Source organism: Microchirus variegatus (assembly GCF_963457635.1).
Source record: "Microchirus variegatus genome assembly, chromosome: 5".
Lineage (NCBI taxonomy): Eukaryota > Metazoa > Chordata > Actinopteri > Pleuronectiformes > Soleidae > Microchirus > Microchirus variegatus.
In genome coordinates this window covers 7789758-7804359 of record NC_139806.1, presented here as the reverse complement: position 1 = coordinate 7804359, position 14602 = coordinate 7789758, and the positions used below count along the sequence as shown (strand labels likewise).

The window sequence follows — 14602 nt, the reverse complement described above, 5'->3', positions numbered from 1 at the left end:
ATTACTGCTCCCCCATTGACTACATAAATACATAAATAAATACAAGAAGTCACGAGGCTGCTGCAGGTTCACGCAGCATCGCACAGTTAAAAATTCAAAGAGCAGAAATAAAGGTGTTTGAAATAAAGGGGGCGTCATCCTCCACCCTCCACCCTCCGCCCTGAACCCTGTATCAGCAGGTGTTTGTTATCATTGGACATGTCAACACATCCCGGTACCACTCATATTAGTATTTTGTTTTGAATGAATACAGTGGATTTAAAATGGTAAGGCTGCCATCTAGTGGTGAAAGACTCTCACATGTGGATTAGTAGGTGCTAATTTGTGCTCATCTGTTTTTTTACACAATTTGACATGTTTTAGATTTAGCACAAAAAAATGCAACTACACTAAGACCAGGTTTTTGGAAAAAGAAGGAACAAGTTGTGACGCTTTAATGTGCCATTTATTTACTGTCTAGAACAACAGGAAAAATAAACATGCGTTCAGCAAGATGACATCAGACCTGCAGAATAAACACACCAGTTAAATCCATTCCTCACTCTTCTTCTTCTAATAATAATAATAGTAATAATTACCTCTGGTAGGAAGTTCATCATCACAAGTTGTTGATCACAAATTCTCCAACCAACTGCCCTACTCGCATCTTCAGCCTCTTTATCACAGTTCTCCTTCATCCTCACTCCACAATCCCCTAATCCCTCTCTCTCGCTCTCTATGAGGGTCACACAGAGGTAGATGAGGCCAATCCCACCTGACATTTTAAATCTGAACAGGTTTACCAGTTTATCACAGGACCAACACACACACATCAACACAATCAAATTAACTAAAACCTCAATCTGCTTTTCTGGAAGAAAAAACTTAAAAAATAATAATCTGGCAATGTCAGGTGCGACAAAAAGTCCAGGACTCGGGTCCGTCTGGAGTCCTGATTCCCAGGACACAGGACTCGACTCTGAATGAAGCAATGATGACTCGGACATGGACAGCATCCTGTCATTGGAGTTGGAAACAAGGACTTTTACGTCCATCACAGTGACAACATAGAGACAAAGAACCATCCACTCTCACAGTTAATTTAGTGTCCAATCTGCCTAATCCCCCAAGTCTTTGGACTTTGGAAGGAAACTGGAGAACCCAGAGAGAACCCAGAACTGGGTCAACTGAACTAGATTCAGTCATAATGGCTTGGTCTTGAGCACTCAATGTCAACACTCTGAAGAAGAACATGCAAGCTACACACAACAAGACCAAACCCGAGAGTCAAACTCTGACCCTTCTTGCTGCAAAGCGAAACCACTACACCACTGTGCTGCCCTCGTGTGAACTTATTAAGACGTGGTGATATTATTTTTACTATTTTAAACACGGCGGAGGCAAATCTGTCAGCAGGTGCATTAGAAAGCTGAAGTGAGCAACATGGATTTAAATAAGCAGTGAAGCTGAGCCTTGAGAGAAGACAAAAATAAATATACCGGAGCGAGGGGAAAACACTGCCAGATGTTCCAACTACGGCTGTCTACTCACTTTAAGGTTTGGCAAAACGATAACACTCCGTCTGAGCGGCTGGTTTCATGCAGCGCAGGAGCTGAACTGGCTTTATTTCAAGCATTAACCGTGTGGTAATCTCTAAATTCTGAGTGCTCAGTGTTGGTGTGACTGCAGATTATAAATATAAAATAAAACTAATTCACTAACTAAATAACAAAATAGAACACTAGTGCATAGAAGGAGGAGGAGGCAATGGCTGTAATAACTTCCCCCACTTGCTCACACAGAAATAAAGAGATGAGATGCTGAAAAGTGTCATTTCCAGTTGTTTTTCTTGAAGACAAGTTAAGGAATGTTCTTCCGTGATTACTTTTTTTCTAGCAGCGAAACCCATCACACGTGACTCGACAACAGGATGTTGAGGCTTTAACTACAGGCTGCTCACATGTAGCATCTTATTTCACAATGCACAGTCGTGCTCACAAATGTGTTCTGGGTGCATCCACAGTGCACCAAGATGAAATCAACTTAACTTTTGCACTGTCAAAGTCATGTGACATGAACTTGGCTCCGCAGGCCCTTGTGTTTTAGGAGACTGAGGCTACAGCCATTTATTCTGTTTTCATTTGAAAACGCACAAATGCCTGGAATCCACATTCCCCTGGCATTTTAGAGTGCTGAAAACAGGAAAGTTTGAAAAACGCTACTGGCTATGATTCAGTTTGAAAACTTCAGGCCTGGTTGATTTTTTAACAGAGTCTTAACACTCATAACAGAAATAATCCCTAATCCCATCTAATTTCCCATCATTGTTTTCTCTTGTCAGTAGTTCTTTCTGCAACTAAGCAAACAACAGCAGAGAGAATTCACTTCCTGTTTATACTCATGGATTCAAAGTGGATCCATCACTGAGGGCTAATGATTTAATGTGGCACGCCACTTAATAGCTAGCTAGTTATAATAAGTGATTTTTAAATAAGAGATTAATTTTGCATCATAAATACATTTATTCTGTGAACTATTTATCATTTAGCCCACTTTTATTTTGAAATTCTGCAAAATATCATCATAAGGATCATTATTTCTACGTCATGATGGCATATTGTGATACCATTTTAGGCTCTTTTTCACTTCACTAGAGTTTTAAGAGATGAACTGAATTGTATAACCCAGTGTAACCGAAACTCCTTTTTCAAATGAAAACATGATAGTATGGTTGTAGCCCGAGTAAAACCAGGGAGGCTGAGTAAACGGCTGCTGCTTCATCGTCTTCTCGGTTCATACGTTTTGGTTACTTAGTAACGACAGGAGCATGACCAGCAAGCATCTTAAAATAATCTCACTCCAACAGTTATTCCATGTGTTTTAGACACTACATGTGACCAGCGTCTAACCTCGATTATCCTTTATGAATAGAGTCCATCCATCGCCTGCATCTGAAATGTGTCTGTAGACTTCAGCTAACGTTAACACTACGCTGAGTGACGCTCCTCCCCGTGCTCTTAATGTCCAGTGGAGGTAGTTGGTGAGTTCAGCAGGACGGTGTGTGTGTGCGTATGAGTGTGTTGTGATGTTTGGGACGGTGTGGTCAAGCGTGTTAGCTGAGGACGTCCGGCTGCACTCCTATCCTCTGCAGAACGTCCTCAGGCATGCACAGCACCGGATTCACTGGCTTGATCTGTTCATCTCCGAGGAGGGAGAGACCCGCGATTCCAAACAGAGTGTGGAAAGGATCCACCTGAGGGGACAAGGACAGGAGATTAAAATACAAAATAAAAAAAAATACTGCCATCCATCAGTGATGCGTGGTTATGACGCACTGTAAAAAAAAACCCACATATTTTCAGGATGGAAAAACATCATAAAGGAGCCAACATTTAAAAAGTATGGAGCTGAAGTATATCTCAGACACATTTTTATAAAGTCTTATCAGACTATTTGAATGACGATTTGAATGTAAAAGACATTTAAAATGTACACACAACAGCTTTAAACCAGGTCAGTCAAGACAGCAGTTATTACTATGATGAAAAACTGTTTAAATGCCACAAAAAATTTGTTTCCTATTCTTCAAGTAATACTCAGATTTGAGACATTTTCTCTACCCCCGACAGTAACCAGATCTTATTGGTGTTTTTCGACTCACCATGTCTCCTGGTCTATCAGCAAAACCTCCCGTCTCCTCGTCCTGGCAGGCCAGAATAAACCTTCGCAGCTTGGCCTTGTCGATCCAGTCAATCCTGCCAATGATTTTTAGTGATGCCAACACCCACCACGAGTAGCATACATCAGGAAGCTGAGAGGAACACGAAATATCCATCAACAAGTCGCAGTAACAGTATGAACTGTCCAGGACCCCTTTAGTTTCTGATTTATCTCAGACAGAAAAGGTTTAAAAATTCAAGTGATTTTTGTTCGATGGACATAGAGATAGAGAGAGAGAGAATCTGCACTTCATCTGATAGAATTATAACCTAGATAGTTGCAGCCTGCACTTTCTCCAATTAAAATAAAATATATATTTATGTTTTTCATATAAACAGATTCAGCCTAGACACTAAAACTACTATGAAAAATGGCAGTTGTATGTCATCTTGCTGGTACAATATCAACGTTATTATCAACAGATATTTCCTCTGTCTATTTTTACACATTTGTCACATGTGAAAAATAGGAACTCAAAAATAGACCCTCATAATTCAATTCAAGGCCACATGCTTTTATCTGCCACGTTGACTATGCAAAGAGAACACGTAGAGGACTGAGTCCTCTGAAGGAGACACGGCTACATTTCAATGGCAGGACACCGGAGAGGAAGCTGCTGTTCACCTGACCACCACCAACTTGATGCTAGAGCATCACAGGTGGTGACGGCTAAGAAACAAAAGTTCACATTTCAAGCACAAACCTTCTCAGGTCGTCCATTCAGGCCTCCAGAGGACAGCTGCCTCTCACAGAGCCACCAGCCCAGCAGGTCGGCGTTCACCTGGTGAAGCTGTCCAGTGAGCGACAGGAAGCCAGTGCAGCAGTAAATCTGACACAAAGAGGGGAAACATTTGAGTGGGGCACGTAGCTACAGGCCTGGAACTATGATGGAAGTATCAATCATTTGCTTTTTTGGTTTAACTTGTTGATTTTTTATTTTTTTTTAAAGACTCACCTGACCAGCATGAGACTCTGAACCAGGCCTGCAACCAAAACCCCCATCAAAGTTCATACAGGATAAGACAAACTCCACAGCTTTGTCAACATTCATCTTGTCTAGCTTGCCCTGAAAAGAAAAGAAGAAAGAAAGAAAAAGAAAGACAGTTACAGTCTCGTCTTGTATGTACGTAATAGATTAATTTGTAAAAAAAAAAAAAAAAAAATGCATAAATACCAGTAAAGAGAGAGTAGCAACAGCACAGAAGGAAAATCTTGTGTCGATTTCACCTGTTAACACAAATAATAGTAATTAGAGTAACAAACATACTATCATATGATGAAGAAGACAATTGCACTTGCAATTCTTAATATATATTAATACAAAATACAGTATAGTTGAATAAAAAGCTCATGATAAATCTGAGATATAAACTCAGTGGTGTGCATGTTCCGCTGCACAGAATGTAATGTATTTATTTATTATACCTTTAATGACAAATCCAAATAAACTTACCCCACTTGTCTCCCGCAAATGAGCCGTCTTCCTGCTGCAGCCCTTTGACGTACTCCACCACTTTGTCCACATCAATCGCGTCCACGCTGTCATATAAGCACAAGATCTATGGAAGCGAGTGAAAATATAAAGTGAATTTCAATCCAATTTTACTTTTAGAAAGAAAAATGATGATGTGCAAAAAAAAAAAAGTTAATGTTCCAAGTTCATGTTGACTGCGTTAACGTCACCTGGACAGCGCTGAGTGTGTAGAGCAGGTGGGGGTCATGTCCAATGCTGGCGCTCATGCCTCCGCATTCATGCTGACAAGCTTTGATGAAGTCGATGATCTCATCGCGGTTCATGCGAGGCAGCTGGTCCATCAGGTCCATCACCGTCAGCCCCCAGTAGATACCACTCATTCTCAGGAACTCAGACAGCGTGTACTCCTACATTAACAGCGGAAACAGGACAAGTTTACGGTGTGACTCATGGATTGGGTTTTAAAGTTGTATATCGAACATATCAGAAGTGTGTATTAGAGTCTTTAAAGACAAAAAATGAATGCCTTGATAAGAACCCCAACATTGGATCAGGCATGACAAACAATTTAAGTTGAGCCATTTTGAATTTTAACATGACCAGCCGAGAGAGATTTTTTTTATTATTAATTGTGAAGGTAAAGGTTAACAGAATAATTCATCCATAATGTGAAGATTTTCGTGTTTCACCACCGAAAGTTTGAGAATGCTGTAATAAACCAATATGGACAAAATAAGAGCTTTGTCATTTTAACCTTTTAAGGTACGCACCAAGGAAAAAGCAAAGGAAACATTTTTTATTTTATTTTATTTTATATTATATTTTACTTATGATAACAATAACGACTATCAATATATATATATATATATTTATATATATATATATATATATATATATATATATATATATATATATATATATATATATATATATATATATATATACATATATATATATTTTTTCAGATACAGGCCTCTACCAAACGGTTGAGACGTCTGTTCATTATAAACCTGGTTTGCAGAATTCATAAAGTACAACATTCAGAGCAAGTCACATCAAGTGTTCAGTGTTGATGTTCAGTTGATGCATTTTTCAATGAGATATAGTGACTTAAAGTGTGGTCGACCAAATATAAATGGTTGAGTCGTACCTTAAAGGGTCAAACACCAATTGACAAACACCAATTGACAAACACCAATTGACATTTTCAGACATTTAATGAATCAAAAATCAAAAATCAACTCCGCAAATCAAAAACACACATATGAATCCTTATATGCAGCCACATCGACATACAATATTTGCATTTTCATTTTGACAGCTTAATAAGAATGTTACCAAGTGGTTGGGCCAATAACCGATACTGATATATATACATCTTTCCCTTTGTCCAACAGTATATAATTTAATCACTTCTGTAGTGAAAGTAACTTAATATTTTGCCTACTAGTGGCAGATCTTGGTGTGTGTCGATATCCTATGATTTAAAGCCAATATCTGCCGATACTGATGTCATACCGGTAATATCATGCATCTGTAATTCAAATCTTAGCCTTAAACTTCACCAGTTCCTCAAAAATGAGGTTCTGCCTCATCAGGACAAGGATTTTGGTCTTCACGAGGACCACTGGTCCTGACAGGGTTAGAGTTTTGCCAGAAAAGGTCTGTAAGAGGTAACCATCACAACCCAAACACACACACTTACGTAGTCATTCTTTTTGGAGCCGTAGGCAGCGATGTAGTCTGCGTGTTTGTCCAGGATCAGTGAGCTGGGAGCTTCGGGCTTGATGATGACATCTTTCATTTGGGTTCCCTGACATGAAAACACATGACAACAATGAAAACATGCCTCAAACTCAAAATGACGTCGTCATTGAAAAGCACCAGTCCCAGACTGTTGGACCACCGACACTGAACGTCCTCACGTCATGTGTGTAAATGTCATGAATTACTGTTTACTCACAGCACACACGACGAGCTACATGCTAACACTCATGCCAGGTACACTTTCAACCACTTTTCTAACCGTCTTCGCAGATAAATGCTCACATTTAAACAGAGGGTAAACAGTAATTAACTTTGCGTTTGCGCTGTTGATACAGTAAAACACATTTATTGAGGAAATAAAATGATAACATGATATTTACCATTTTGGAAATCCAACTGTGTTCATCGAGGGCGTGATCAAAGTACTTCCTCTTGTGTTTTGACAGTTACAAAATGCGTGCGAGGCACATTACCGCCACCTGGTGTTCTGGAAGGTGAACCGACGATTACTTCATTGAGTTTTGACAGCGGGTTACCGCCATCTAGTGGGGAAAAGACAACAGAGAATATGCATTTTGTTTGTTAAGACGGTTCAACATGACAATGTAAAGGCATTTTAATGGTTTTTAATCAGTTTTTCTTTGACTTACTTTCTATTCGTTTCCCATCCAAATATCACCTCTGATTAACTTCCAATAAGCACTCCTACCCAATGCATATTTATTTACATTGCATAAGTTAATGACGTGTTATGCTAAAGGGAAACAAATAAACAGACAGTGGACGTAAAGAATGAATTAATTTATTTTCAAATGTGTAACATTAAAAAAAAGAGATCATATTTTGAATGGGCGGCACAGAAGATCAACAGGGACAGAAAAACTTGTCATATAATCATCACCATCTTTCATTACAGGTGCTTTTACTGCAAATCAGAATGGAGCATAAGACGGATATTAAAGTATTAGTGTTGCTACAGACACACACGAAGGCTGAGTCTTCTCCCCACAATTAGCCAAGCTCACTTGATTTTTACTTCAGCTACTGGCCTTCAAACAAGAACAAATCCTCCCACCAGAAACAAACAATATTACAGTTCATTCAATATGACAGATGGTAATTACTGAATCAGCCTGATGTAAAATAAATATAAGAATTGGTTGTAAAGCTCTGGGATTAACAAGTTAAAGTAATGGAGCTTGTTTCTGTCTGCAATTATTTACGATCCCTGCAATATACTGTATTTACACGTGGTAAATCAGGATCATGATCAGGTGGTATTTTGTGACTTGATAGATTGACGAGGATCATGACGGCTCCATTGAAGGAACTGAATGAGTTACGTAAACTGCTGTTGACCAATTCTGTCCAAATTGATAAAACGCCAGCAAGGCAGGATGAGATATTAAGGCAAACAACATTCTGCACTGCATTGCGAGTTTAAGTGATGGCATCTACTGTGATTCCAGGAACACAAGTGTATATGAAAAAAAAAATACAACAAACTAAACTTGAACGAGGACAAGTCAGTGCACACTTCATTTCTTGAATCTTCCCATATGTTCCCGGGCAATAATGAGTCTTTGGATTTGAGCGGTTCCCTCGTAGATCTAAAAAAAACAAAAAAACCAATAACAGCAACATTAAAAAACGGAGTAAAGAAATTAGAAATAAAACACCTTCTGACACTGATTATATGATAACCAACCTGGTAGATTTTGGCATCTCTCATCAGCTTCTCCACTGGGTACTCGCTGTTGAACCCGTTGCCTCCGAAGATCTGAACAGCATCAGCGGCCACCTGATTGGCGATGTCTCCAGCGAAGGCCTTGGCGATGGAGGCGTAGTAGGTGTTTTTGCGGCCCTGGTCCACCTCCCAGGCTGATCGCTGGTAGCCCATCCTGGCCAGCTCCACCTTCATTGCCATCTCAGCCAGAAGGAAGGACACGGCCTGGTGCTGTCAAGCAAGAGGAGACTTCTAACTCTGTCCAGAACAAGTCAGTCTTGATACAATTCAGCTTTTAAAGCAATCAAACCTCAGCTATAACTTTGCCAAAGGTCTTCCTCTCCAGTGCATAACCGGTGGCCTCGTCCAGTGCCCTCTGTGCCAGTCCTGTTGCTCCTGCAGCCACCTGCACAGATTTTTGGGGTAATTAGTAAACATGATAGACACAAATCCTCAAAATTAAAGGTCTAACTACTCAGGTACAGTAGGTTTATAGAAGTGTATAATAACAACTTTAAAAAAAAACATAATTTGGCTTCTGTAGCCTTTGTGGCCAAGTGTGTTTATGACCAAGGGGCTTTTCAGGCGATGCCTCCGTCATATCCATATTGTTCTACACTTTTTAGTTTTTAGCAGTGTAAACTGTTGTTGCCAACGGTGAAATAGCAATGATTCCACCAGCCTAAGTGCTCAGTAGAACAGAAAACCGGAGTCTAAAATCTGCTTTCCTCAGAGCTGCCCTGCGATTAGTCTGCCATCATTGGCCACATTTCTGAAGCCTAGTTCAGATTATTTAAAGAAGATAGTCCTCAGCATTTATACACCAATAAGACTTACTGGTGGCCTCGTGTTGTCGAAGGCACCCATAGCAATTTTGAATCCGGCTCCCTCCCCTATCAGCACGTTCTCCTTCGGTATCCTCATATCCTCGAAGGTGATGCCTCTGGTATCAGAGCATCTCTGCCCCATGTTCATCTCCTACAAGCACAAAACACACATAGTGACGCGCTAATCTCGGTGTCACAGCGGTGTCTCAGTGGTGGCGAGAGTCGTCTTTCAACTTGTAGGTTGTGGGTCTGATTCCCAGCTCCACTAGTCTACCGGGGCCGTGTGAATTGGTGGTGTAAACACTGTAGCGTACCGCAGCTTTGAAAGTTCTCTTGCTCGCAACATCGTCAGTCAAGCTATGACCAGAGAACCGGCCTCCAGTTGTGTGGAAATGACACACAAGATCTTCTAACCGTCACTCTTTGCATGCGTGTGAGCTCTGACCGTGTAAAGACAGAAAGACTTGTATCACTGAGAACAACCGTGATATTTGTTTTCAGCAGGTTTAGTCAGGAAATAAAAAAAAAAAAACAAGCAAAACTTCTTAAATTCCTGTTCATCTTGACAGTGAACAAAGACAGTCTGTGAAAATCTCCCGACAGAGTCAAAAAATAAAACGGGACTATCTCACTGTGTGTGTGTGTGCTGCGCTGCTATAACCTACAGCGACTGGTCGAATAGCAATGAGGAACAAGGCAATCGAGCCTCTGGCACAAACAAAACAAAAACAAACAGAGCTGCCAAAAAAAAATACTTCCTGGGGCTTCCCTCCCACTCCCATGCAATGTTTAATTTTCCCGTGAGCAGTGGTTTCAAGTCAACAAGGACTACTTTATGTCTCTTATAAAACAAAAATTAACTACAGTGGAAAAACCTGATGTTAACAAAAAAACTCATCACATGTCTCATCTCACCTTCCTTCCAATTTGGATTCCTGGAGTGTCAGCTTCTACAATGAAGCCAGTAAAAGCCTTGCTGGTTGGACATTTTGGGTCTGGGTTAGTGCGAGCCAGGAGGAAATACCTGTAGATGTGACACAAAGGACGCTTTAAAAAAGGTAAAATAAAAAAAAGGAACACATTCATTACAGTATGTGCACAACACAGTGCAAGTACAATTGTTCAAAGACAACATGGCAGAACCACAGAAACACAAGAAGGCACTGATGTGATGTGTGAAAGATACACCTGTGTATCTTTCACACTGTTAGTGAGGTTAGATCCCAACTTAAAAACTTGATCATACACATGATATGAAATGCATTCAATTCCCCTTAGGGTGTTAATGAAGTGTTCCGACTGTGTGCTGTCTTAAAAGAAGTCGAAAAGTAATAAAACCAGAATAATAGCCGCTTTAGGATATTTTATTGTATTATTTACAATTTCTGCATTGTTCACACCACACATAGGCTGTATTATAATAGTGAAAGAGATGTCAAGTAGATAAGGGGAGTTTATGTGTCTTAAACAGTTAAATCTTCCTGTGTGACATAAAAGCTCCATCAAAGCTGGTCTGCACCATGTGATCATATCTCTGTTGTCTTGTAGAGCGACTTATAAAAGCCAAATCTGCAGTGCATGGAACACTTGCACTCAGTTTGCAATGACATCATAGAAACTAGCATGTTCAACCATTTCAATCACTACCTATTGGCTCTGGAAACAAATAAAGACAACCGTATTACAACAGTATGTGAGTACATACCAGTTTGCTTTCCCACCATTGGTGATCCACATCTTTTGCCCGTTGACAACATAGTCGTCACCCGTCTTCACAGCTCGCGTCTTGAGGCCAGCCACATCGGAGCCTGCCCCCGGCTCTGTGACACAGTATGCCTGTCAAAAAACAAACCACACACAGGTCAATACTGTCTGATGTGATAACGGACAGACCTGTACCTTTTTACTGGAGTCATGACACAATAGTGACATTGTACTACAACATAAGGGCTTTTATTTGTTCCTACATGAGTATTAAAAACAAACTTGCACAAGGTAACTTGGGACGAGCTTGTCAGAGCAGCCTGTTGTGCAAATGTTTGCAATTCTTTAAGCAAAATGTTTTAAATGTCCTGTGTGCACAAAAAACATGCAGAGCTGGATAATCGTTCACTTACACACATGAGAGGCTCCTCAGTCAACCTGCCCAGGTACTTCTTCTTCTGATCTTCATTACCAGCGATAATAACAGGCATTTGCTGTGTGAAAGAAAGACATGCAACATAATAAAATGTCTAATATTTCTAAATTACTATAGCAGCATCAGTGTATCATCTTCCCACTAAAATCTGAATTGGTCATTTCCATATGAAAATGTTGAAATTCATCCTCCCATCTGTCCCAGTTAAGTTATAACGGTAAGTTATTAGAAAGGCATCATACCTTGTTGTATTCTAGATTAAAAAATGTTATAGCAGCAATTTACAAAGTCTCAAGTAAAGTATAAATGAGTCACAACCATACAGTCATCTTAACATATCTCCCCCTGTTGCTCAGGGATTAGATCCAGTCAGATTATGTTGGATTACATTTTTACAGTGCATACTACTCACTGAAACTAAAACATAACATAACATAACACTTACTCCCAGAGAGTTTGCTTCAATAGCAGTCTGGACTCCTGTGCAGCCGTAAGCCAGCTCTTCTGTGATGAGGCAGCTGTCAAAGATTGACAAGCCCATTCCACCTTAACATGAAGACAAACAAAATATTAAACAAGAACTCACAGTCAGTGCACTGCAAGCACAGTTAATTCAAACCACAGTTGTACCTTGATTATGCTATTTAATTCGGCTACTGTCCACGTCCCACTTTACAAACTCTTACAGGGAATACATCGATTAAACAAGTCACTAATTTAAGTGCTAATATGTCCCCTTTGCTTGTTAGCATAAGGTATTTTCCAGTTGACCTATTACATCACAAATCTAACCAACATTTTACCATCCATCAACATCAAAATATTGAATTATTTATTATTATATAAATTCAGTCCCTGGTATAAAGTTTTTTGGGGGTTTTTTCAAACCAAAATGCTTATTTTTAAAAGGACAAGTCAACACCTTTGTTTAGGAAACCATCTACAGACTAAACTGGTATGCAAAGGATACATAAGAAGTTGAACGTGTGAGTGGGAAACCAGCTTTGTGTTATGCAAAAGCTCAAGGTGGTCATTGAGCAAGAAAACAACATACCATAATCCTGCGGGATGTGACTGTTCATCAGACCGAGCTCCCATGCTTTTTTGATGACGGGGACAGGATACTGCAAAAACATTCAGGCGCTACACTTAGATTCATAATTACTTATTTATTTAAGTCTACACACATTGAACAATACATTGAAAGTGATGCATTTGTACATGCATGAGTACGGTCTCTTTACAGTTTATTTGTACTCACTTCTCCACTCTTGTCATAAGCGGCTGCAACAGGGACGATCTCTTCACGAGCAAACCTCCTTGCCAGCTCCTGAAACTCCTTCTGCTGATCCGTTAGCTCTGTGGGTCGAAGCAGCGCAAAGAACCAATATGAGAACAAACAATATAGATGCTAAAGGCTGTCACTTAACAGTCCTAACCTTTCTATCATAACTTGTAAGTTGTCTTTACTGATAAAACTTTCAGAGCTTGTATGGTCTGTGAATGATTCCTTAAAGCAGCAAAAACAACAATGTACAATATACATACGCAACATACAATGTATTTGAAATATATATATATATAAAAGAAAAGTGAGTGATGTTTTAGGACATGTTTAGCAAGTATACACAGCGATATAACAATCAAACCGCATACTAACCAAACGAGAAGCCGGAACCTGGCAATGAGCTGCTGGAGGCTGCGGCATTGGCCGCACCGGAGCTTTGCAGCCGGATCCCAGACCGCAGACTGGCTCTGAGCACCTGTGGTGAGTGGAGAGTTAGTTCACCTTAAACACAGCACAACTCATAAAAAGTGAGTTAATAATTAGTTAAACCTCAACTGCTCTTTCCTCTCAGATATAACCATAACATTTGAACATATTGAGCTCTTGAAGTTACAACAATGTTAAAATGCAGTGATGTAGGGTTGTAGGGTGTAGAGCAAGGTCAACTAAGGAGACCGATGTATTCCTGATAAGATCATTTGCTCTCATCATCCTCTTCCTCACATGTACTTCACACACGCTGGCACAGTGAAATTAGATTGTGACGTGTGTATAGACAAAAAGAACTACCGTAATGCAAAACGTTTCACTTGGCAACAATAATTAAGGGTAAATGATCAGTATCATCATTTTTTGTAAGATACAGGACTTTTTACTGTTTATTTCACCAGACGGACCTGGTTTATATCGAACACCGTTGAGTAGAGGTCTTACAGCAGTACATTTACACACCTACTCCGGTCTGGTCAAAAGTCAACGTTATTTAAACTGTACAATCATGACTAAAAGTGTAACATCATAATAAAGATTACTTCCGGTTCATGGTCGTGTTTGATTGAGCTGTGATCCACGCGCGGAAGAATTTATTTTTATATTCAGAAGCTCTTTCGTTATAGCCATGTTTGTTTACAATAAAACCCCTCAAGGGGTGTGTGTAAATGTGCGAAATACATCCACACATACACGACATTATTTTGCACTTCCTCAACACCTTTAGGCTGTTACTGCAAACAAATCGACAGTGGTGTCTGAGAAGCTCCTCTTCTCTCTCTAACGCCTCAACATGTTTTATTAATCTTTACAGTTGTAGTGGTCACTTGTTTTGTTGCATATGTGCTGTTAGTTATAGCCACACAGAGTTTTATGGCTGTGAAGGTTCTCAATCATCCGAGTCATAGCCATCTTCAGGCGTTATATGCGGGCAACTTTAACTACCGAAGCTAGGAATGCTACATAGCTTGTCACGTAGCCTGAACACAGTGTCATGTTAAAGTAAAAGCAGAGGGGAAAAGACAGCGAGCAGCAGCGTTTCGTCTCTTATTTAATAAACCAAAAATAATAATGGTGGAGGTTTACAACAAAAATAAGGTCACTTACTTTGTTGAACAGCATTGTTTTGACGCGTCGTTTACGAAAGCCCGTAATCAATGACCGCTACGTCTGCCCCACATCCAAAATGAAC

The 14602-nt window shown here is 39.9% G+C and overlaps 2 protein-coding genes across 2 annotated transcripts; both read right to left on the bottom strand.

Annotated features, from left to right (window-relative positions):
• Window positions 1-477: 477 nt before the first annotated feature.
• rabggtb (Rab geranylgeranyltransferase subunit beta) lies at window positions 478-7366 on the bottom strand. Its single transcript, XM_083889398.1, has 9 exons — window positions 7321-7366; window positions 6879-6986; window positions 5383-5580; window positions 5153-5258; window positions 4874-4926; window positions 4655-4765; window positions 4403-4528; window positions 3641-3790; window positions 478-3232 (listed from the first exon to the last, which is right to left on the bottom strand). The coding sequence occupies exons 1-9, from the start codon at window positions 7321-7323 to the stop codon at window positions 3092-3094; spliced, it is 996 nt and encodes a 331-aa protein (XP_083745524.1). The 5' UTR covers window positions 7324-7366; the 3' UTR covers window positions 478-3091.
• Window positions 7367-7732: 366 nt separating this feature from the next.
• Window positions 7733-14586, bottom strand: acadm (acyl-CoA dehydrogenase medium chain). The gene is made up of 12 exons (XM_083889244.1): window positions 14518-14586; window positions 13294-13396; window positions 12895-12992; window positions 12688-12757; window positions 12079-12179; window positions 11611-11691; window positions 11199-11329; window positions 10409-10517; window positions 9504-9644; window positions 8977-9072; window positions 8649-8897; window positions 7733-8550 (listed from the first exon to the last, which is right to left on the bottom strand). The coding sequence occupies exons 1-12, from the start codon at window positions 14530-14532 to the stop codon at window positions 8479-8481; spliced, it is 1266 nt and encodes a 421-aa protein (XP_083745370.1). The 5' UTR covers window positions 14533-14586; the 3' UTR covers window positions 7733-8478.
• Window positions 14587-14602: the final 16 nt, after the last annotated feature.

Excerpts from the sequence above, each read along its gene's own strand:
- acadm (XM_083889244.1), bottom strand. Across the intron at positions 10,518-11,198 it reads AATGGTGGGAAAGCAAACTG|GTATTTCCTCCTGGCTCGCA; the intron begins GTATGTACTCAC and ends TCACATCTACAG. Across the intron at positions 8,898-8,976 it reads TTGGCAAAGTTATAGCTGAG|CACCAGGCCGTGTCCTTCCT; the intron begins GTTTGATTGCTT and ends CTTGCTTGACAG.
- rabggtb (XM_083889398.1), bottom strand. Across the intron at positions 5,259-5,382 it reads ACACACTCAGCGCTGTCCAG|ATCTTGTGCTTATATGACAG; the intron begins GTGACGTTAACG and ends TCGCTTCCATAG. Across the intron at positions 3,233-3,640 it reads CTGATAGACCAGGAGACATG|GTGGATCCTTTCCACACTCT; the intron begins GTGAGTCGAAAA and ends TTGTCCCCTCAG.